A 23,972-nucleotide genomic window follows, 5' to 3' on the forward strand; every position below is an offset into this window, starting at 1 on the left:
TATTCCTCCTGGAAGTCTCTTAACCCTTTCTAGAAAGAAGTCTGGAGGCCTTTGGTGTTCAGCAGGGGCTGCCTTCCCTTTCCCAGCTTTAAGTTTTTCGCTCTGTTAAATAAGGGGAATGGTCTGCATGCTGTCTAGACACTGGTTATTTGCTCTGCAAGCTGGGGAACTGAAAAATGAAGTGGTAGGGGTGGTAGGGGCAGGCCAGCCAGGCCTGGGGGCAGCATTGAGGGAGGAAGGAATAAATTGGTGTCTTGGAGTCTGTACTTGGAACAACAGTTTGGGAATCTCACACTTGGCTTTGACTCTCAAAGACTTTGTTGCTTACCTTCCCCCCCCCCACCCCAAATGCTTCAGAAAAATTTATATTTTATGTTTTGTTACTAATACAATGCAGCCACAAAAACCACACACACAAAAAAAGCCACAGAAACCAGTCCTTTTTGAGTGGCAAGTGGAATCATGTGTTTGATGGTGCCAGCTTGTTTGTAGATGTTTTACCCCTGATGAACAATTCTAGCAGCAAAGTCAGGTGAACCAGGTTAAAGAGCAAAAGCAAGCAGGGACAATGTGTGTTGGGGTTTTCAGTCACCGATGGTCTGCAAGACTTTGGGAATTTTTATGCGGAAAGCAGCTGTGTGAAAGGAGTGGAAAGATGACCCGCGGTATGCAAACGGTTGCTGGCAGGCCACTCGTTTTGAGAGCAATATTCCGAAGCAAGCCAAGAAATAATGGGTAGAAATTGAGTGAATAAAATCTCTCAATGCACATTTAGTTTGGTTAAATTAGAAGCACTAGCTGCATGTTCCTTAAATGACTTAATCTTATGGTCCCTCATGGAAAAACGAGCAACTCAGCGGGCGTCGGGTTTCTAGGACTAGCTGTTTTAACTGATTGAAAAGAATATTGTTTGCTTTTAAATTTTTAATTGTATCAGGCCTCCAGCTCACCCTAGATCTTTGGGTAACGCGCGCGCGCGCGTGTGTGTGTGTGTGTGTACGTACGTGTGTAAATCAGGAAGGCATTTTAAAAACTTGGCGCCTCAGCGTTTTCAAAGTGCATCTCTAATTAAATCACTTTTTTGAGTGTTTTCCTACCTTAGGCAACTTAAAATATATATGCTAAGCTAGATAATTTGAAGTGGGTAGCTAAATTACACAGCTTGAAAAAATAGAAATGTCAGAAAAGATACATATAATTTTACTAATCACATAATTTCTCGAAAATGAGTTTCTAAACAAAACAGTTTAAAAACATATATCTTAAGCTGAGACATTAAAAAGCAATTTGTGTGTGAATCATGCTATTTAAATATTAGAGATTTGTATTAGACTGGCCTGTTTAAAATTTTTCTCAGATTATAAAAAACATTATTTAAGATGTTTCTGCCGTGAGTTTGGATGAGCAAAAAATTAGATTTTGTTATCAAACGGAAAGCATTTGTCTCCGATTTAAAAGGAAAACGCATTTCTCTGTTCTAATTGTGTATGTTAAATGTGCGTTGAAAAGCACATTGATGCCCAAGTATTTACATGTGAATTCCACCCGCTTGCTTACAAGTGGTTCTACGGAAACTCTGCACCTGGGAGCCGGGAAGCTCACACTCGCATACACTCAAATACGGAGAGATGCTAATTTAGGGACCAGAAAAGCATGGATTTTTTTCAACTCTTGTGAAAGTTTTAAAAGTTTTATAATAAACAGCCTTTGATGAAAAGCTACGTCTAGCAGAATTATTTAAAAGCACTTTATATTGAATAACTGGTGCATTTTTACTGCATTAAGGAAAAAAAATTTTTTTTAAACCTCATTTCTGAATGATATATTTCAGAAGGACCGTGCCTCACATAAAACTCTTATGTCCCAGATTTTAACACGGGGCATTAAATGATTAAGAACCATTAATTACATTAATTAATACTAATGAAATGTGTTAATTTTGTTAGGGAGACCTACTGAAATGTTGAATAAAATGTCGGATGTCTTAGAAGATTTTAAATACGTTTGAGTCCCCCCATCCCCAAGTGAAAAAAAGCCGTGAAGGCCCAGCATTACCGGCTGTTAGATGTGGTCTGTAGAAGGAAGTGACCCTGCTTCCCTGTCTTGTCTGTTTGAAAATTCTAATCTTAAAGAAATGTACCTTGTATATTTAAAACGTGAGTAAAATAAAGAGCGATAGTTCATAAACATGTTTCTAAAACTCAGGGAATTAAAAAGTAAATAACTCAACCTGAGAGTATAACTTCATTTAAAAAACTCATAACCTGAATTTCTAAGTTCCTTGTTAGCAGAAGAGGCTATGGAAGTGATTTTGTTGTGTGTATTTGTACAGTTTTCACACAACTAAAAGCAAATCACACCTTAATAGATAGATTTTTATTTTTTTTTTTAATTTGACACTAATTTTTGCATCCTTATTTGAGGAAAAAGGCACAGAAAATGATGGTGAAGTAATAGGTGTTGTGTAAGTAAGTCTTAACTGCACAAAATGCTGCTAGAAGCCACATCTTCAGCCAGTTTATTCGAAGAACTTAACCCTTAATGCCTGAGGTGAGGAAAGAAAGCTTTTGGTCGTCTGGAGACGCGTTCCCCGTTTGCACGAACTAAACAAGGTACAGGTGGCCCAGCTCCGCAGATGCTGCAGGGGCCGGCCGGCACCCTCACTGGTAGACTTCGCGCTGCTGTCACGTGGTGGTGGAACACTGCAGGACAGAGCAGGGCTCCCCGGGAATGTTTCCAAGCTTGGGACCCTAAAGGGAAGTTGACTGCATCTTCTTAACTTTACTGAGAATCACCTGGTGGGTCCAGACCACCAACCTTTTTATGTTAGAGGCCCAATTCCATCAATACCACACTGCCTCTCACGTCTAAAACACCTTTGCTTGCGTGAACCCCAGATTTCTCTGTGCCCTCCACCCTCAGCTCCTACTTCTAGGTCTTTCTCTGTGTCCTCCGACGTGGGGATCCTCTTCCTGTGAGGTGGCCCCAGAAGCTTTCTGTCACCCCAGCCCTCCCTGGGTCCAGCAGCCCCATTCCTTTCCCTCTGGTTGGCGTCTGCTTTCCCAGCATCCTTTTCACACTCAGCACCAAGGCCGACCTCAGTCCTCCTTCCCCTGTTGTTAATGATTATTGTTGTTAGGTGCCGTCAAGTCTAGTACAACCCACAGTGGCCCTCTGGACAAAGACCTGAACCCTGACCTGTCCGTAACATCCACATCGCTGACACACTTGAGTCCCTTGGTGCCGTCATGGTGTCAGCCCCCCTTGGTAATCAATATTAATAAATGAGACGTTCGTTGTTAAGAACAGGTGGACGGAGGCTGGATTTTAAACTCTCAGCAGAGTCCGGGTGGTTGGTTTCCCCGCCCGTGGTCAGGCTCCAGCCTCTGGGGTGAGGGTCCTTGTCACACCTGCTGCTCTGAGCTGTGTTCAGGCAAGCTTTTGATCTCACTGGCATCTTCTGCCTCATTTGAAAAGGAGAGGTTCCAGTTAGCTCATTTTCAGCGGCCCTCCCAGTGTCTTCTCAAAATCTGCCTAAGACCTTGCATCCCCCAGACCAAGGCACCCAGCTCCCACTGCCTCTGCAAACCCTCTAGAAGGGACCCCACTAGCTGTGCACTAGTGCGTTCATTGACACCACATGGACCAAGTACAGGCCTCAAGGTAGCAATGCTTTGCTTTGGGTAGTTGATGTGAATTTACAGAGTGAAGTAATCTTCAGGGAGCGAACGTGGGAGCGTCTCGCTTGAATGTCAGGCAGATGTTGAGGTGATGCTTGGAGCCCAGGAGTTGCAGGATGACTGATGTCCTTTAGATCTCCTGAGGTGGATTTCAACCAAGGGACTGGAGCAACTTTGCCGGTGTTTACAGCCTAATCTCTGTGCAGCTTCAAAATAATGCAGAATCTATAAATGGAAGCTAGAGCTAATTGCTCTTAGATTAGTTTGAAACCCCACACATTATTTTTAATAAAACATGGTGTGCTTCAGAGAAGTGGAAAGGAAATAAAGGGTTAGCCATGATTCTCAGAAACCTTGTTTTTCCTTCTGTCTGGACAGAGGTTAGCTTGACTTTATTGCTGACTCCCCAAGCCCGGGTGTAGACCAAACCTGCCCTTCTCCCACGGCCTTATCAAGGTGGTGCGGCTGTTTTTCTGAGGATACAGATAAGAAACCAGGACTTGGAAGTTAGGAAACTTTGTCCCCAGAGAATAGGGTGCTGGGATTGGAGCTGGACAGCTCTACTGCCTCCCTCTACCTCCCAGTCCTGTGCCCACCAAAGGCACCATGCTGGGGCTGGCCAAGGGATCAGAACTTGTGCCATATGTCCCCAAAGGCCGAAGGACCTATGGGGGTTTTTTTGGTTGTTTGTTTTTGTGGGACCTATGGGGGTTTTTTTGGTTGTTTGTTTTTGTGGGTTTTATTTGTTTGTTTGTTTGTTTGTGTTTTTTCCCCCCCATTTCTCCCCCCTTGGAAATGGGATAACATCTTTCTCTGTCTCATACTCCAACCTGGTCCAGTCCATTTTGCTTGCGTATAGAAGGATCTCCTTTTTTAACTTCAGCTTAGTTGTTCGGAAAATGAGTGCCCAGTCTTGAGAGTCCAAGTATGCAATCTCTGTGTGCTTCTCTTTAGATCTGTTTACTTTTCTGCTTCTAAAGGTTCCATTTGAGCAGAGAAGCTGGCTGGGGAATAAGGACATTTTGTTGGTGAAAGTGAAGCAAACTTACTGTTGGAGGGAAGGCGACCATGGTGCTGGCAGAAGACTTGTGCTTGCAGCTTCTCCCCTCAGCTTTCCTAGACTGCCTTAGACACGGATGAGACTCCGCTTAGTTCTCCGCCTTAATGTGCAGAGTTCTGGAGGCCATAAACTCCACATGGCATGGGGAGTCTTCAGAATTTGCTTGATTGATTGGCATTGGCGGATGAGAACCTGAGAAGTAGATAGTCTGACGTTTTAGGGGGTGGCGATGTGAAGAGCTGGGTTTTCATTTGCCCCAAGTTAGGGCTTTTTGTCTGATGGTGATTCTAAGTGTTAATTCAGTTCTTGACAAAAAGTTGTGCTAATTCGGTGTAGCTGGCTGGAGCAGTGGAGAAAGCTTGCGATGTTTAAGTGGCAGAATGGGGAGTTCTTTGCGATGATGACCTTCTGAATTGAAGAACTGATAACGTCACTGCTTATCGGAGGCAATTCTCCAAATTGTTACTATTATTAGAGAAAGGCAGGAGGCTGGGTGGACAGAGGCCAAGACACCTGGGGCTGGCCCCCTGTGCCTCATTCAGGCTCTCTAACTCAGGGCAATGCACTTCTGCCTTCTGCAGCAGACTGAATTTTCTTCCTTTTATTTTTCACTTTTTTTTTTTTTTCACTTTTTGATAGATGCCTTTCTGGCCCATAATTCTGATTTTACTTCTTAACAGCTAATGCTTTGGAGCCGAAACAACCTGTGTGCTGAAGGGGTGCAGGCACACGTGTTTGAGGGCCTGCGCCCAGGTCTGCATGGTCCTTGCTTGGTTTGAGAGGGAGGACACCAGCCTTGACTCTAGTCCAGGGAAAGCGGCAGGCCCAGCCCTGAGGTCAGGCGCTTCCCTTGGTCTGTTCACGGATAAAAGGCTTCTGTACTCTCTTGATGAAAATGTCAAGCTTTTTCCAGATAAAAACATTTTTCTTTTTCAGAGTAGGAGGTAGCTAAGTCGTTTTCCCTCCGATACCATCTTCCTGGTGAATATCTCCCAGTCCTGCCATTCTGGCCGCGTGTGGAAATGAGAAACAGTTCTCTGTGGCTCCTGGAAGAGACTGGAGAAAGAGTGCGAGGCTTTGAGCTTCTGTAGCGGGTGGCACGGTGTGGAGCCCGTTTTTATGGCTGTCATTGCTTAAGTCTATCCTGGCCCTGATGGACCAGTGTCATTTGCATCATTAATTTTTAAACAGGGAAGTTATGATTTTTTGTTTTCTAAATTTACTGCTAAGTATAAAAGAAGGAAAAAACCAGAAAAACCCACACAGTTGATTATTGACATTCAGCCCTAATTATTTAACTAATCAGTACTGTAAAATAAGACTTGCGTGTGTAGATTATCTGTAATTAGTAAATATCTGTTGGAAGATAGAGTTTTGTGTCTCTGAAAAAGAATGTTTAATTTGAAATTGAAACTTGAGCCTCTGGTATTCTGGGGCGGCTTCTCCCTCAACACCACTTTCTAAAAAAACCTTCTGTTTTGTTTTTATAATAGCTTTGCAAATAACTGAGTGCTTTCTAGACTAATAGTAATAAATGCCAAGCAAATGGTAAGAGTTTTTCCTTGTATTTTCTGCCTGTGTCTCTCTCCGGGAAGCCTGTTGGCTCGGCTCCCCTATCACCAAGGATAAAGCCCGCGGCTGCGGGATTAATTTGAGGTGGCCTTACACGCGGCCTCACCACAGTTACCCGAAGCCTGCAGAGGCCAGTGTTTTTGTGGGCTGTTCTTTTTTTTTTTCCTTTAAATTTTTTAATTGTGTTGCAGTTACGAGGCTGGTTTATGTGTTAAAACAAAATTGATCTGACATAGTAAAAGGACATTTTTAACTCCACTGTCTTATTTTACCTAAAGGAAATTTAGAACCTTGTCCTGTGTGTTGACGTTTGGTACTTATGTGAAACCGAATCGAGTGTCTTTTATTTGTTGCTGTTGTACTTAACATTTTGACACCTGTTTGTGGGGTGCTGTCCTGTCTCAGAACGACAGCCACTGTAAAGTAAATGAAGGTGACCACGGAGGTGCAGTTGGTTGTGATTTTCTGAATGAAGAATCTGCAGGGGTGAGGGGGCTGGGGGGTGGTATTTTAGAAATATTTTGGTGTGTGGGTTTTTATTTGTAGTGAATGTAGAGTTGTATACAATCTCAGTGCTCCCTGAACTGATCATGCTCTGTCTGTCTGTCTGTCCCCATCCTCTTCCCACTGCTGTCCCTCACTGGATGGGACTGATGGAACAACATCTGCCTTCAGGAGCTGGATGAGGTATTTACCCGGTTTTGAATATTTCTGTGTTCTATCACCATAGAGTGTTTTAGTTGTTAGAATTATACCTGTTTTCCTGAAGCCTCTTCCCCATGTAAACTGCCACTAGGGCTGACACATAGTTTAGCATTTGTTTTGACAACCGATAATTGTTGTGTTGAACAATTCAAGACTCGATATTGGTCCGGTGCCGTTCTGCACCATATGAATAAGTGACAGCTTAGAGAAGGATTTAAGAATGTTATTTACAGCTCTTGGGAAAGAGCCTCGACTCTGGAAGCAGCAAAGCTTGGACATTTTCATGAACTTGAAAGGGAGCAGACAGTGGTGGGCTTCCTCGGCCCATAGCCCCCTGAGGCCTGTGCCATGTGGTGGAGGGCAGGCTGGACTGCCGGGACCATGGAAGGGCCTTCAGTGGCTGTCGGCTGTGGCCAGGCCTCAGTGAGTGACACCCTGCCCAGGCTGCCAAGCTGGTCATTAACTGGTCCCCTGCTTCTGCCACTTGCTGGCAGTGTGCTCTGGCCTTTTCATTCCTCATTAGTTCTCCCCCAGAAGGGGCGAGCGCATATTCCCAGCACTTTAATTCAGTAGCTCTAATGAAAGGGTTTGGAGAACGGAGAATTAAGCGACGCTTGTTAATGTTTGTGCGTTTCTAGTGTCTGTTTTAGAAGTGAAGGGTAAGAACGCATTTCCTGAGTGGCAGCATTTCAGAGAGTGACCTGGGGAGGGGGGCAGAGGGGCTGCACACGTACATCGTTGTTGTTTGAATTTAGAAGATCCACAGTGAGGTGGGACCAGAGGTCAGACCCGACCCATTGCCTTCACACTGAGTCCGGCTCCGAGCTTCAGGCTTTTGCAGCCACAGCCCTTCCAGAACAGGCTGCCACATCTTTTCTCCCCACGGGTTGCTGGTGGGTTAAGGGTTTGAACCTCTGACCTTTTGGTTAGCAGCTGAGTGCTTGAGCGATGCGCCACCAGTGCTGCTTGCCTTCGGATCAGAATCTGCAAAACCAGAAGGATTCCTAACTAGCTGGTTAAGGTTTATTTGTCGTTGCTCTTTGCTCTCGAGTCGGAACCAACTCAGAGCTGAGCCTCAGCTCCACGGAGCGCCTGGGAGACTCAGACTACCTGACTTTGAGCTGGTAGTTCAACTCCTTACCCACGAGGCCACTAGAGCTCAGTTCTGTCTAGTTCTGAAAAGCTGAACTAGTTGATAAAGACAACTGACCCCACCTCACTAGGAAGTGGTGAGTCAGTTCCATGGCATCTCCAAGACTCTTAAGAAGAGGACAGGTCATCTGTGAGGACCACACTGGACGGAGCCCACGCGGGACAGAGCCCACGCTGAACGGAGCCACGCAGGACGGAGCCCACGCAGGACGAGCCCACGCAGGACGGAGCGCAGCCACAGTGCACCGAGGAGGATGAAGCTGCAAACACGAGTTGAGAACAGCACGCCCGCTGGCACCACCGCTGCTCTTGGCAGTAGGACCTCACATGATCTCATGACTTCTGTGAATGTGCACATCAGACGCCCAGTGACTGTCTCCCAGCACAAGCCTGTTGGGGCGGAGAACTTGGGGCTTGCCTCTCGGGCTGGATTTGCCTGTGTTCTTCGATGTACGGCATGCCACACTTACACTACATTTGGGGCTTTTATCTTCTCCCTAGTACTCTGGCTACGTGAGATGTGGCACTGGGGCGGTGCCTAATTTCCCGAAGTGTTCGTTCAGAGACATGCATGTGCTGGGATTTATGAAGCTACTGATAGTGAAAGGCAGTAATAATGGAACTTTAAAAAGGAAATATTCAGCTTGTGTCAGAACTGGCTTACAGACAGCCTCCTTGGGATAGGGCCCAGTTTGAAGTCTTGGACTACCTGTATTGTTGTTTTTGTTTTGTTTTGTTTTTTAAAAAAAAGCCATGTGGAATTTTGCTTAAATAGCATTTGAAATAAAACCCTTAGCTGAGGAAGCCCTGAGCTGGTGATGTTTGGAGTCCATTTCCTTGGCCAAGTCTGCATTGGGACTCCAGAGAGATGAAAAGTTATCCTGGTCCCTACAGACACGTGTAAGGGTCTCTGGGTTACAGTGGACGTGGATGGCTTTGTTAGCAGTCTGCAGCTGTTCAGAATCTTCGGGGCACACAAGGCAGGCATCCCCTTACTGGACACTGTGAAGGTGCATCAGTGACCCCGGGCAAAGTGTGACAGGGAGGAATGTCCAACAGTGGCGACACTTCCTTGGGAGAAACATTTGAAGACTTTGATAAGAGCACCCAACCAGCCAGCCATCTGAAGTGACCGTAGGCTGTGCCTGAGCTGCCCTCCCGCCATGGAGGTGCCAGTGAATCCGGCTCTTCTGCCAAGCCTCTGAGCGGGTGGGCTGCAGCTGCCCGTCGCAGGAACCGCACGTGGGTTAGAAGCGTGGCGGCAGTAGAAGCAGATCCTGACGCATCCCTCCTGGAGACTCAGAGCCACCTCCCACCGAGGCGTCTGAGGCCCCTTTTGTCCAGCACTAATATATCATCTGTGAAGTGCAGCCTTGGGAATTGATCGCCTTGTTTTCTGTTTACCTCACTGATTCATCCCCTCCATTTGTGGCTGACACTGCATTTTAGCTAATGATAATTGCATTATTGCCCAACACCAGGTGCTGAGCCGGGGGCTGGGATGGAGGGGGACGGGGCCCCGGGTTTGCTTCTCTGAGGCTGAGCTGGAGGAGCGGTGACTGAAGTCCCTGACTGCTGCCCCGTGTGTCTGGGCCGTGAAGGGGCTTCTCGCAGCCTGTGCGTGTCTGCTGTGGGACTGGAGGAGATGGCCTTGGGCACACTGCTCCAGAGATGCCGCGTGAGGTGTTTGTGATGGGCTGGCCACCGCGCGGCCCACTGCGGAGGCACTTGGTATGACGTAGCTTTATTTGTGGTCTCTAATGGGTGTCCTGTGCTGCTAGCCAAGAGCTCTCCCAGAGGGGTTGTTAATTTTAGAACAGGCCATACTGAATCTCCTGCCATCGAGTCGGGTATGACTCTGGTCATCTTCCACTGGGTGTCTGAGCTGTAACTCCACAGGAGTGGACTGTCCACCTTTTCTCCCAGAGAGGGACGAGTGGACTCTAAACTTACGGCCTTTGAGTTAGCAGCCCAATATTTTGCACACCAAGGATCCATGATGTGAAAATATGAACTGTTGGAAAATTTCAAGAGCCAAATGCCAGATTGCCTAAAGGCTGCGGAACCATCAGCATGGAGGGACGGGGCTACGTGGTGACCCGGAGGCTGTGGGCCTGGCTGGGAGTGCTGGGACTGGGGCCACCCCCAACCTGCGGCTCTCACTGTGCTGTGGGGAGCATAGAGTTGATGGGGTTAAACACTGAGGGACCAGCCGTGTAAGGACAGGTACCTCCTGCTCACTGCTCTCGGCCTCTTATTATTACAAAACTAGAAATACATAAGTGATGTGATTATCAGTTTCTTAATTTCTCAGTTATGAACAATGATTAATTTCATACCAAGGAAAAACAAAATTACTTACACAAATACAGGTTTTTATTTAATAAGTGCAGTGTTGGCATCCCCTGACTTTCTTTCTCTCTGCTCCCCCCATCCCCCCCAGTTCCGTGGTCATCTCTTCCCCTCGGCTGTCAGGGAATCTCCCAGCCGTCCCACTCAGGGCCTTGTCCCGTGGTCAGCTTGCTCGCACTGCAGACACCCTGCATTGTCCACATTGTTTCTTGCTGCTGGAGTGACATGGCTGAACTGTGCCTGCTGCTTTATTGAGGAGTAGGAAGGGTCTGGCTTCTCCAGCCTCTGCCCAGCTGTGCATCCCTTTGCTCGTCCAGCATTGAAGTTGATATCGGCCTCTCCTAAGGTCAGCCTTCCAGGCGGAGCAGCGAGATTTATGGCCTCTGTATGTGTGTGCATACCTTCCATAGATCAAGGGTTTGTTCATCCCGCCTGGTACTCTTGAAAGGAGCAGATGTCAGGATCTGAAGTGGGTCCAGGGCAGAAGATTAGGCCGATGCTTGCAGCAGAAGAGCTGTGTGGATGCTGGCTGGGGCTCCCATGATTCTCACAGTCGTGAGGGACAGCCAGCCCCTGTGGGCTAGGGTGGGTGTACCCCGAGGCTCTGGGGACCAGAGCTGCAAATCAGAGGCCGTAAGGACTAAATCCTTAATCTCCCTTGTAGTTTTAGGAGAGGGGTTTGTTTTGTTAATTTAAAATATTTTTTTTTAACTTAAGTACAAGTTCATTGTAGAAAGCCGTTAATGACTAAGGGAAATCGTTCCCTGAAGTCACCCCAAGAGGCGAGTTCTTTTTCACCCATCAAAGAGAAAGATTGTCAAAAAAAGGCAAGCAATCATCCATGTGTAAACAAACACACATTTCCATGTCTGCTTAAACCAAAAGAGAAAGGCCTGGGCCATTTCAAATTCACAGGTTGCTCTGTGGCAGAAAAGTGGGTGGTCACCTTCCATGGGGATTTACAGCCTCTGAAGACCAACAGAGGGTTGTGGGGATTCAAAATTGACAGCATAGCAGTGGGTTTGTGTGCCTTCGAAGGCGTGGATGCGCAGGTTGGGCAGCCGGGAAACGTGAGTCAGTGGGAATGTTGGACCGAGGAGAGCAGAAGTGACTGGGGGACTGACGTGTGTGAAGAGTGTAGCCGGCAGCGCTGGGCACTGGGTCTACAAAGATAGGACGGAGCAGGTTTCGTTGGGCATGTTCACATCTTGGTGCACGTGTGTTTGAAGAGGGACAGAGTCGAGATCCTGCAGGAATGCAGAGGACAAACAAGAAATGAGGTGCTTTGAGATCTGCATAGGGTAGGGGGGGACAAAGAGCTGAGCACGTGGCTGGCAGCCTTGGAAATCAGGGGGCAGCCCTCCTTGTCCTGTGGAGTTACTGCTGGTCACCCGTAGCACCCAGACATCACAGCACTGACCAGGCACCTTGAAAACAAAACAGATAGACTCTGGGTCTTTGAAAAACCAGAAAACATGTTTTCAAACGGAAAGTAAGGCTTCGAAATTTGAAATTGACTGTTTTGCACTTAAAATGTATTATGTTCACATTTGTTTCCATTTCATAGAGTTGACACTTATCTTCAGTTGTTTTCTCTTCCCAAACATAATGTTCTTTTTTAAAAAATCCCAAACCAAAACATGCTGTGATACACATTACAAACCCTTGCAGGAAAGCACGGGCTTATTCTGAGAAGAGCAGGACCGAGTCCTTTATCCTGCCGAGCAGTTGCTGCCCAGTGCATCAGAAAGGGGTTGCGTCATCCTCCATTTCAAGTTAGCACTTGCGAAAGGGTCAGCTGTCCACCTCACATGCCTGTCCGTTTCCAAGGCTATAAAGCTTCCTCTCTCTCCTGTGGTGGGTTTAGGCCACCACCCTGGTGCTGGTCTTTGTTGTTCAGTGCCATCGAGTCACACGTGACTCACAGCAACCCTCTGGACAACAGATGCGAACCTTACCCTGTCCCGTTAGCAACCAAGTTAACCTGCAGGGCATCACACTCTTGTTGCCTTGTGAATCTCTGTAAGGAGCCTGGTGGTGTCAGCGAGTCAAAGCCACCAGCAGCTCTACTGGAGAAGGGTGGGCTTTCTCCTCCGATAAGGGTTTGCACCCCGGAGGAGGAGCCCTGTCAGTCAGCAAAGGTTTGTGTTTGGATTTTTAATGGTCCCTTAATTAGCAAGCTTTCATGGTTCACTTAAGGAGCCCTGGTGGTGGACTAAGTGGGTTACACGTTGAGCTGCTGACAGAAAGGTCAGTGGTTCAAGTCCAGCAGGCCCTCTGCAAAAGAAAGAGGGACATTCTGCTCCTCTAAAGTTCTGCGGCTTCAGGGCTGCCCTGAGTCAGCCTAGATCCGATGGCAGTGCATTTGAGTGGTTTTTTGTTATTGTTTACTTAAAGGAATGTGTTCTCCCCTGTTTTGTTTTTCACTTTCGGTTTGGGGAGCACACGTGATGTGTAAGAAAGTGCTGCTTCTGACCGCCGTGCCCTCGTCCATGAGCAGGCCTGCCGGTTTCCAGGTGCATCCACAGCTGATGATCTTGGAACATCGAGGGGCAGCCCCTCTCTCTGCGTGTTTTTCAGTTGAATGAGTATTTTCAAATGGTAAAGGGAGCTCAAGATAAGAGCAGGAGTGGAAAAAGTATAAAGTCCCTGAAGATAAACAAATTATTATTATTATGACTCTATTAAAGTCTAATGTCCTTAGATGTGACGTGTTTGATAATAGACTGGCATAGTGGAAATTCTGTGGTCCATGAAGAGGTACCTTAGGGCGGTCACATTTTCCTTTGCATAAACAGGTGCATCTCTGACGTGGGAAGAGCTGTCAGTGTGCTGGGACCAGTGCAGGCAGTACCTGGTGCCCTGGTCAGTGTCTCCACAGGGCAACGTGCTTATGGTGACGTGGGAGCAGACCCTCCAGGCACAGACAGCTGTGCCCAGCGTCAGGAGCAGACCCCTCACTGCGGCCATGTGGGAGCTGAGCCGCTTTCGCCCAGACCCTGCCCTCTTCCTCGCTGCCCTGGGCAAGAGAGGGCCATGCGTGCAGGGCCTCTGGTTTTCTTCTGCCCTGATGGCCTATTGTCCTTTACCCCTTTCCTTAGCAAATTGCAGTTCTATCTCACGGGCCTGCCAGCATGATTGGCAGCTGTGCACAAGGCTGCCAGAGCTAGCTGGCCCCAGTTTAAACGAGTCACATCATAGCTTTGTGACCTTGGTCACGTCACTTCACTTTCTGACTTCCCATTCTCTCCCTTCTGCTTCAACACACCCAGCGTTTGTCGGGTTGAAGTAGGAAAACAGGTCTGAAATTCCTCTTCAGTCAGTACCTTTCAGACACATGTCCACAGCAGGTGGCTCTGGTGGAGGGGACACCACTGCCAGCTCGTAGCTGATGGGGGCCCGGGCAGCTGGCAGACCATCACCTGTGTATGTGCCAGGCGTGGCCAGGGATGCTGGCCCTCTGGAGTCCTGGCTTGGGAGAAGTTCCTTGGGCTTCGCTCCCAGAGTCCGACCCCCCAGTGCCAGAAACAGGGATGAGGCAGGCAGGGCCCTAGCAGTGGACAGTGAGGTAATGACAGTATCTTCTAGGAATTTTACTGTGACATCTGTGCTTAAGGCTTAGGGCTCATTCTTGAGGAATTCGTTTGATAGAGGTTTTCTGTGGGGACCTTTTTGCCCCCAGATGTGGATTTTTTTTTTTCATTTCGTCGGCTCTTTTATTAGAAAAGTTAACGAGTATCCTCTGAACGGATGAAGAAATTAATGCAGATGACAGCAGGGGAGTAAAGGGGTGCCGCACCCCCATGCCGCTCTGCGATGCAGTTTAGAGCCCAACCCATCCCAGAAAGGGCTTTTCTAGCCACTTGCCACAAGGCTCTAATCTTTTATCTGCATCTTCAGAAGACAGCGTTGGCTCCTGGCTCCTCGGGTGCCGGCAGCTGGCCTGGGGCTCCGGGTGAGAGAGGCTACCATAGCTGAGGTTCCCTCCCTTTGGGAAGGACTTTGGGAGGCAGTGGGTTATCCAGTTAAAATAAACAAGAGCTCTGAGTGTCATTTCAGAATAACTGAAAATGTTGCCTGTGGCATTTAACAGAGAAGAAATGATAGTGTCAGATTGCATTGAAATTTTGAGGATTGCTTTTTGCCAAATGGTGGATAATTTGCTCTCCATTGTAGGCAGTTTCTTCACACGTTTTAACAGATGGTTAATGGTCTTGTGCCTGAGAGAACGGGCTCAGGAAGCGAAGTGTGTTTAAGTAAACCTTGATACCGTGGGAGACGTGGAATTAGCGACATTCACGGCCCAGCCTTGCTTTCCGCTGGGGTCTGATGGCATCGGAGGGAGTGGTCTGAAACTCCTCTAACCTTGCTCCCTAGACGGTGTAGAGGGAGGCCTGAGCCCGTTTCAGCACGGCTCTGGGGAGCTCTGTAGGAAGGGACAGGGTCACTCCAGACGCAGGCGCGCTGCAGGCAGGCATCTTCATTCTAAAGGTTCTGGCGACTCTTTGATTCCATTTCTGTAGCCAGATCGAGTATGTTGAAGGAAGTCCAGAGTCCGTGTGCGGGAAGAGCTTAGGCAGACATTCCCAACAGCAGCGGTGTCTGGAGTGAACGTTGCCCCAGCACTCGGCTCACCCCGCCTCCCCCTGTCCCGCTGAGAAGCAACATCTAAGGGGGTGAGGGTCGACTGCTCCGTGCTGGGTCTCAGTCACCTTGTTTGATGTTTCCCCTGTAGCTTGCTGATGACCGCATGGCTTTGGTCTCAAGCCTTAGCTTAGATCCAGAAGCAGCCATTGGCGTGACAAAACGGTTACCCCCGAGATGGGTGGATGGAGTGGACGAAGTAAGTTGAATGTTAGTTTCACATTGTCTTATTATTTGAGTTATGGTGATATGAGATCATCTGTTGAGGTCCGCCAGAACCCCGAGTTGGGCTAAACGTAAACATCTGTCTCTGGAAGTACAGCAGCTATAGGTTGAGCTCACACACCTCTAGGGAAAGGGATGTGGGGGTGGGGGGGAGTGTGTGTGTGTGTGTGAGAGAGATTTGTTTGTGTGGATGAGTTCTGCATCAGTTACACTTGTTGAACAACCTGAATCACAGACAGACGGATGGGACTGGGAAACAGCAGGCGTGAGAAGTGGCTGGCCCAGGAGCAGGCTGCCAGGTCTCCAGTGTGGCTGGGTGGTTCTGGGCGGACAGGTACCTGCCAGACTTCATTGGAGACTCTCGTGGGTTTAGATACACTACGACGTGGGCCGAATTAAACAGAAGATGAAAGAATTAGCCAGCCTTCATGACAAGCACTTAAACCGACCCACGCTGGATGACAGCAGCGAGGAGGAGCGTGCCATTGAGATCACCACGCAGGAGATCACTCAGGTAAGATGGGCGTGGCCTCTCAGCCCAGGTGCCAAGGGCTGACGACTAGAGGTCACAGTACCGCTCTGCCTCAGATTGGAGGTCAGTGTCCCCGCTTTCATTAGATTCCAGCCTGCCTGGCAGAGGCTTCATGTCCGAGGGCAGGGAGGGCTGCTCTCCGTGGCGTGTGTGCTTGGTCCTCTGCTGCAACTTGATCAAACACAACTTCAGAGCACCACGCAGCTAAGACTGCACAGCTTCTACCATCCCGTTGAAAAACAAAGAAATCCCACCTGCTTGTAGGCTGCCTCGCAATCTCTTATTGTGATAAGCCCCTTGTTCCAGTCACTGACCACCTCATTGAAGGCCTTCCTCTTCCTCATGGACTTCTCTGAGCAGGACATCTTCCCCCAGCGCCTGGCCCCTCCTGACAGCATGTCCAAGAGTTGATGAGGTGAAGCCTCACCACCTTTGCTTCTTAGCAGCTTCACTTTTCTCTACACAGATTTGTCCCTTCTGCTGGAATAGTCCATGCTCTTCTCCAGCACCAGTTCAGAGGATCAGTTCCTTCATCTTCCTTAGTCATTGTCCAACTCTGGCATGCATCTGAAGCAATTAAAAATACCATGGCGTGGGTTATTTGCACCTTAGTCTTAAAATGGACAGCCTTGCACTGAGGTCCAGTGTGACGTGTCTTTTGCGTTCCTGACCACTGCTCCCATGCTGTTGGTGACGGCTCCAAGTGACATAAAATCACTGACAACCTCTTCTGGCCTTTCTTTGTTTGCCGTGATGTCTTTATTGGTTCTGTTGTGAGGATTTAAGTATGCACTCTGTCGTTGTTCTGTTCAAATGCTTGCTTCTTGATAAAACCTTAGGAATAGCAGTGAAACGTTGTTTACCATACTGTTGTTGCGAGGGGCTGTCTCACAGCCACCCTGTGAGATCCGTGGCTGGGCTCTGCCCTCTCCTGCACCGTCCTCGCCTCTTGTGATAGACTTGAGCCCGTCTGTAGAGTCACCATGTCCAGTCCGTCTTGTCGAGCGGAGTCTTGTCTTTTGGTGACTCTCTGCCTTTCCAAGCACCATGTCCTTCTCCAAGGACTGTCACCTCTTAACAACGTCCCTGTATGTCTTTCTGTCTTTGCCTTCAAGGAACACCCTTGTCTCCAAGACATCCATGCCTCCATCACTTGTCTCCAGTACCGCAGTTTAATGGTCCTCATCCTTCTGTTGTTGTTGTTAGGTGCCGTCCAGTCACCTGTGACTTACAGTGACCCTATTTTTTATTTTTTCTCTGTTGAAATCTGGCCTGCATCATTGACAAGATTGTGAACTGTTGCCCTAGAAAGATTAGTAAGTGTATTAGTGCCCTGTTGTTGTTCTTATGAGCCAAGTTGACTCCGACTCACAGCAGCCCTGTGTACAACAGCTCTGAACCCTGATCCATCTATCTTTACTTAATTTTATTGTCTCTGACGCACCTACCCCCATTACCCTAGTCACTGAGTCAGTCCATCTCATCGAGGGTCTTCCTCTTCTGCGCTGTCCCTCCACCCATCCCAGCATGACGTTTCTCTCCAAGGACTTGTCCCTCTTTGCAGCATGTCCAAAGTATGTCAGGCAGAGCTGCAAAGTTGCTGTTGAGTTGATTACAGCTCCTTTGTATCCTCTAGGTCAGAGTTGAGCTGGCCCATCGGGTTTTCGAGGTTGGGGTCCTAACAGAAGCAGACTATCATGTCTCTCCTGAAAGTGGCTGGTGGGTTTGAACTGCCGACCTTTCAGTTCATAGCCAAGTGCTTAATCATTGCACTGTCTCGCCCTATTGGGAAAACATTTACTGTACACATTTCTTATAAAATGTTGCGTGTGGCTGATCTGGGGAAACGTAAGCAGGGCTTAGCTGTTCAGTGTTGGAAGGGTGCAGGCTTCCCAGTGCCGCCGTGCGTTGGGGGAGAGAGGCCCTTTCTGTGTAAGGACCTGGTGCTTCTCTCGAGCCTTTGGCTCTCAGGACCGGCCAGGGACTGCAGGCACACCTCGCCTCGCGTCACCGCGTGCTGCGTCACTGCGCCGCGTGTGTCTGTCACAGATGGAAGTCCATTGACACCTTCTCCAGCAGCACGTGCTCACTTCCTGTCCCTGTGTCACATTTTGTCATCTCACATATTTTACCTTTTTTTGTTTTTTATAGCAAAACAAGTGAAAAAAGTTTATTAAGGCAATAAGACAGAGTCCTAGCCAGTGAAGGGTAGGACCCGCAAAGGAGTTAAAGCTAAAAAGATGAGGGGGAAGGGCAAAGGACCCCTGGAAAGACAGGCGTGAACCAAAACCTTACAGTGTGCTGTCAGTAGAAAAGGAGAATGAGAGAGATTGTGACCCCTCACTGCTTTTCTGACCCCCAGTCTCGTGGGCCTCGGTCATGGTCCAGCTGCACATAGGGACTCCCCATATTTCACACTAGTATTGTGCTGTTTCATGCTATAGTAGATGTCAGTAGAGCCACTGTTAGGTGCGCTCACAAACCAAGAAATGTGTGGGACTCACCTCATTCCACACCCTCTCCGAGCTCTGGCCAAGGCCACAGCAGGGCGATTGCCATGATGCCGCATGTGGTGCCCAGGTGGTGGTGGGCACTGGTATGTGGGCAGTGCTTGGCTCTACTGTGAGTGGTGTCTGCCCATGTGTGCAGGGTCTCTCCGGTGTCCTCCTCCACCCCGAGGGAGCAGACTCTGGACTCTGGTCTGTGGCTGAGGGTAGTGGCCGGTGGGCAGCAAGCCCCCAGCTCTGGGTGAGTCACCTGTCCTCTCAGCTCTTCCACAGATGCCAGCGTGCAGTGCAGGCCCTGCCCAGCCGGGCACGCAGGACCTGCTCGGAACAGGAGGCGCGGCTCCTCCGCAATGTGGTGGCCTCGCTGGCGCAGACGCTGCAGGAGCTGTCCACCAGCTTCCGGCACGCACAGTCTGGCTACCTCAAACGTGAGTGTCCCCAGGCCCAGCTCCAAGTGGAGGGCCCGCAGCCAGGAGGTGCCATGGTTCAGGACAGTCGGGTCAGTTCCGACTCGAAATGTCCAGCGATACCAGGAGAACAGCCCGCTGTGGGTTGCTGGTGGCAGATATGCAAATCAGGCCAGCACAGTGGGGAAGACTGCGGCTTTGTGTATGTTGAGGGCGTGGGACCCCTGATCGAAGGTGGAAGTCAGGTGTTTCCTAAGAACCCAGGCTTCCTGGGCACCTCGAAGCCCTGGCTGTGTGGTGCTGAGGACTCAGGCGTCTCCTTAGCCCCAACCCTGTGCCAGCCATGAGCTCATCACCTCCGTGGTCACCCATACTCCACACCAGCTTTTCCCCACACGAAAACTGGTGTATTTGTATTTTCATTTTATTCCTCCTAAAATTTAATTAGGGCCATTTGGAATTGATATTAGATGTTTTCTAGAGAGTAACACTAATTTTTTTAAAGAAGCAAAATGTTTTGTAGCAGCAGTTGGATTAAACATTGCTTGGTCTCATGCTCCAGAGTGCAGTGAGCATTCCCACTGTAGGGGCTGCCCTCTGTCATGATGTCTTCACTTTGACTCTAAGGTTTTACTCTCACATGCCCCGTTCTGACTGGTGGGACAGTAACCAGGCTGGTTTACATGTTGGAGTAAAGTGAATTCCTATCTGACAGGCATGAAGAATCGAGAGGAGAGATCCCAGCATTTTTTTGACACGTCAGGACCTCTAATGGATGATGGAGATGATACTACCCTTTATGACCGGGTAGGTGACGGGCTGCGGAGCTGGTGGCTGCACGTCCCTGTTTGCACACCTGTCTCTCTCTCCCCACCTCACCTTGGGCTTCTGACTGGGCTGTAAGACACGTGGCCTGCACCGCTGACCTGTGTGCCTGCCAGGTGGACTTAGAGCAGGAGAGTCGCCATAGGTGCGTGGGTCTTCCTTCCTGAGGCTTCTGGGAGACATCATACCCTGTCTTCCAGAACCTTCCGGAAAGTAAGAGCTCAGAGAAAGTGAAGGTTGCCCTTGGTAGTTTTGCTGGTCGGCGGCGCAAGTGGGGTTCCCGCCCTGGCCCACCTTGGGTTGAGCCCTTACAGTGCTGTCCGTCGTGCTTGTTTGAGGAACTAGGAACACAAGCGTGCTTATCCATGGCAGATGTTCCTTTAGAAGGCTTTTCAGAGCGCATTTTGGAGTTAAATGTAAAGTACCATGACTTCTCAGGGAGCCTAACCCGTGCCCCGCCCCATGTGCTGGCAGGGCTTCACCGACGACCAGTTGGTGCTGGTGGAGCAGAACACGCTGCTGGTGGAGGAGCGGGAACGTGAGATCCGCCAGATCGTGCAGTCCATCTCGGACCTCAACGAGATCTTCAGGGAGCTGGGCGCCATGATCGTGGAGCAGGTGTGTGCCGGGTGACGTGAGTGCACGCCCCCCAGGTGCTGCTCTGCTGACTGGAACTCTGTGTGCGCAGAAGCGTGGGCTCTGCCTGAGCTTGGGGTGCTCACCTGAGCCTCCCTGCTTTGGAGACCTAGTTGATCCCAGCTCAACCATACTCCAACAAATAATAAAAGGTTCCCTTCTAATTTGAGCAGGTTATTGTGTAGTGACTACAGAAATCACTAGCTTTCAAGTAGAATTAAATTGTTGGTTCACCGTTAGAATGCGATTAGGGTGTTTTATTACATCGCCGGCAGGGATGGGGTCCTGACCCCCCAAAGCAGCTGTGAAAAGCAAATTGAGGCTCTGAAAGATCTGGTTATGCTGGTTCCACCTGGGGTTCTCGGCAAGCGGCTGTCTTCACGGACCGTGTGTCTCTCGTCAGCCCCGCTCTTGCTGTGGGAGCCAGGAGGTCAGTTCTCTCAAGTGATTCCTCTTGGAGGCACACTTTTTATTTTGTTCTGGACGCCCCTGGTCAGGCTCCCAGGCGATCGTGACAGCTGGGTCTTGGTTTGAGTGCAGGGTTCTCTAGGTGCTTAGGAAGAGTAAGCAAGAAACAAGCCCTTTGCCACGCTGAGCCTGGCTGCCCTGACCCATGTGTCGCCCAGCACTCCAGGGTGGCTGAGTGTGGCATCGCCTGCAGTGGCTAAATCCGGAGAAGAAGCCTCGGCTTCTCAGTTCTTCTTTCTTATAAGTTCAGCTTTATTGCACCTCGCATGGCACTACCCCGTGAGTGCTGATACTGCTGGTGATGGTTCCAGCGAGCTCTGTGTGCACCTCCACACAGCCCAGTCAGACGCGTAGTCCTGGGACGATAGCATCTGCCGTCTGCATATCTCATGGTTGAAGCACAGTTTTCCTGGCTGGGCTTGTTGATGGCCTGTAACTGTCATTTCTTGCTCAGGGTACGGTCCTTGATAGAATCGACTATAACGTTGAACAGTCCTGTATCAAAACCGAAGACGGCTTGAAGCAGCTTCACAAGGTAATAGCACAGCCTTTGGAGCGGAGGGTTCGGGGAACTGTTATCACGTATCCAGAATCCATAAGCTGCCCTCTGCCAGTAAGACCGACTTGACCACCCTTGGGTGGCACCCTTGTGAGGGCATCCTTGCCAGGGCGAGCATCTCAGCTTCAGGGTGCCGTGACGAGGGGTGGTTCACAGCCACACTCTGGCAGCTCCGCCTAAAGGGATTGAGGCGTTCTTTCTGGCAGAGTACTTCGTCCCTTCTGAGTCTTCCCAGGGGTGTCTTGTCGTCGTTTTGTTTTTTAAGGAAATCACTTGAACAGCTTCTCTTAAGTCAGATGGCTTTTGTGACACAGTAACTCGCTCCTGGAGAACTGTTCTGGGAAGGATGAAAATCCAGTGCCCCCTGTTTTGGTTGTGGTTTTGGTCCCCCCACCTCCCCACAGTGCTCCCTGTTAATGAACACGTGTGTCTGTTCCTCACCTTTAGGAAGGAGAGTCGCGGCTGCTGCAAGGCTTTGCTCACAGGGTGCCTGCCACAAGGATGTGTGTGCTTTGCGGTTCTTGGTTTCTCTCCTAGAATGTATATGGAGCCCCCTTAGGAACCCGGCAGCAGTCAGGGACCGTGTGCATAAACCGCTGGGTGGCTCTGAGACAGGCCGGGGGTGTTTCTGTTTTTAAAAGAGCAACTCTTCTCCCAAATAAAATAAACTCTGTTTCCTTGTCTATTTAAAAGCCAGTCTTCCCGGCCCTTTGATGAGCATTTTCTCTAGTTCCCACACTGTCTTACCTCTGAGGCTGGTCGCTTTCTGTAGCAGAGGTGGCTAGACTGAGAGCAGGGTCAGGTTTACCAAGTCACCCTGCAGAGTCTGTCCAGAGGCCCAGCTGTCCCTGCAGTGTGTGTGTCCTCACCATGGATGGGTATATGGGGAAGGCATGTGGGTGTGAAAGGTGTGCGAAGCCCTGAGCACAATGGCAGAGAGGTGCTGAGCCCTGCCAGAGAGAGAAGGAGAGAGAGAGAGAGAGGTGCTGAGAGAGAGAGAGAGAGAGAGGTGCTGAGCTCTGCCTCACAAAGTCTAAAGGAGAGAGGCTGTTTGGGCTGCTAGGCCCGTGTGTCAGAACAGGGGAAGTGACTTTGGTCTCTTTCTCTGTAACCCCTGGTTGTGACATGCTGTTGAATTATGCATTGGTTTTGAAGTTTCTTCAGGAGTGAGTGTGCCATGTTTTAGAATGTAACACAAACAGAAGTAAGGCTTTCTCGGTAGGGGTGGAGAAGTCTAGGGCACCTAAAATTTCTATTCTGCGTGCTACTTTGTAAATCATCCTGAGCGGCTGTAAGGCATGGTGTTGAAGATTTGTCTCCCCGGTGTTCTGCTTCCCACAGAGAGGAGTAAGTGGCTCGGCCTCGTCCAGTCACATCGCTCTCGGCACAAGCTGTCTGCTTCCTGGCTGGTCAGTGGGCCTGTGGAGATGGGGTTGGGCCTGTCGCGGGCGTGGGGAGTTCTCTTAGAGTACCCCATCAGAAGGTGGGCAGGGAGTGTGGGCCAGGAGCAGGCCACCATCTGCCCGGTGGACCTCGAGGCCCTGGTCTCTCCTTTCCCACACTCTGTTCCACCTCCCACAGTCACCCTTCCATTGCCACCCAGCAGGCTTCCAGAACGGTGGGTTAGGGATAGCAGTATTGAGAGTGGACTCCAAGCCCCACGGGGCTTTCAGGGCACCTCTGTTGTGCATTTGCCCAGGGGCGTGACGGGCATAGAGCTGAGGTGATGCTTCTAGAGCATCCAGGTCTCGTTCAGAGGCTCACACTCAGGGGAGCTGGAACAAGACCTGTGGGGCCATGGGCCCTTGCGTCCCGCTCTGGTGACGGTGGCCTCTGATTGAATTTCCTGGTGGAGGAGGCTGTGTCCGGAAAGGACGTGGGCCATCTGCGTCGTCTTTGTTGCTGTTCTCAGTACCGTTTTATTGTCTTTTCAGTAAGGTTTGCATAGCCGTTTAGATTCCCAGTCAACAGCCCAGTGCCGTTGTTCCTGCCATTGGCTCGTTCCCCTGCCTGGCGCCCCTCGTTTCCGTGCTGGTTGTTCAGTCCCATTAGTCTGTCCTCAGCCCTTTACCTGCTCAGCTTGGTTTTACAGTAATTGGTGACCATTTAGACTCATAATAGATGATTTTTTAAAAGGCACACAGTACTTTTTGGGTGATATTTGTTTTTTGAGCCAGTTTATTATTGAGCTTTGTACAAAAACCTCGGGGTTGTTTTAGTTCAAGGTTTGAAGAGTATCTGAGGACAGTGGGGCTAGGGGGCCCTCCTGTCCAGCCAGTTTAAGAGATCTGGGGGTTTTGTCAGTCTCCCTCTCCTTTTTTTTAAGGAATTTGGAGTTCTGTTTCTGTTAGGATCCATCTTGACCCAGAGAGCATAGTCAGGGTAGCCAGGCACCACGTAGTTCTTCTGGTGTCACAGTGCATGAAGCAGTGGCTCGCAGTCTTGATTTCCTTCTCTTCCTTCGGCTCAGGTCCTGTGCAGCTCCTCATTGGGTACCCGGAGTGACCATAAGGCAGCATTGACCACGGGGTCTGGGGGTGTGGACTGTTCACCATGTAACTTGAGTGACCACGGGGTCTGGGTGTGTGAGGACTGTTCACCGTGTACAGTGGTGACCACGTGGTCTGGGTGTGTGAGGACTGTTCACC

The 23,972-nt window shown here is 49.5% G+C and overlaps 1 protein-coding gene across 4 annotated transcripts in view; it reads left to right on the forward strand.

Moving 5' to 3' along the window:
- STX16 (syntaxin 16) overlaps positions 1-23,972 on the forward strand; it is a 34,169-nt gene that overhangs the window by 9,137 nt on the left and 1,060 nt on the right. For 2 of the 4 annotated variants that reach the window (XM_006896859.1, XM_006896860.1), the window contains exons 2-8: positions 6,988-6,999; positions 15,257-15,364; positions 15,764-15,904; positions 18,692-18,857; positions 19,552-19,643; positions 20,136-20,279; positions 21,220-21,300. In XM_006896859.1, coding sequence (XP_006896921.1) covers positions 6,988-6,999; positions 15,257-15,364; positions 15,764-15,904; positions 18,692-18,857; positions 19,552-19,643; positions 20,136-20,279; positions 21,220-21,300 — 744 coding nt within the window. The remainder of the gene's footprint in view (positions 1-6,987; positions 7,000-15,256; positions 15,365-15,763; positions 15,905-18,691; positions 18,858-19,551; positions 19,644-20,135; positions 20,280-21,219; positions 21,301-23,972) is intronic. The other 2 variants (XM_006896858.1, XM_006896861.1) reach the window with 1 other exon arrangement.

The sequence above is a fragment of the Elephantulus edwardii genome, unplaced genomic scaffold, assembly GCF_000299155.1.
Source record: "Elephantulus edwardii isolate Elephantulus edwardi_28Jun2011 unplaced genomic scaffold, EleEdw1.0 scaffold00193, whole genome shotgun sequence".
NCBI classification, from domain to species: Eukaryota; Metazoa; Chordata; class Mammalia; order Macroscelidea; family Macroscelididae; genus Elephantulus; species Elephantulus edwardii.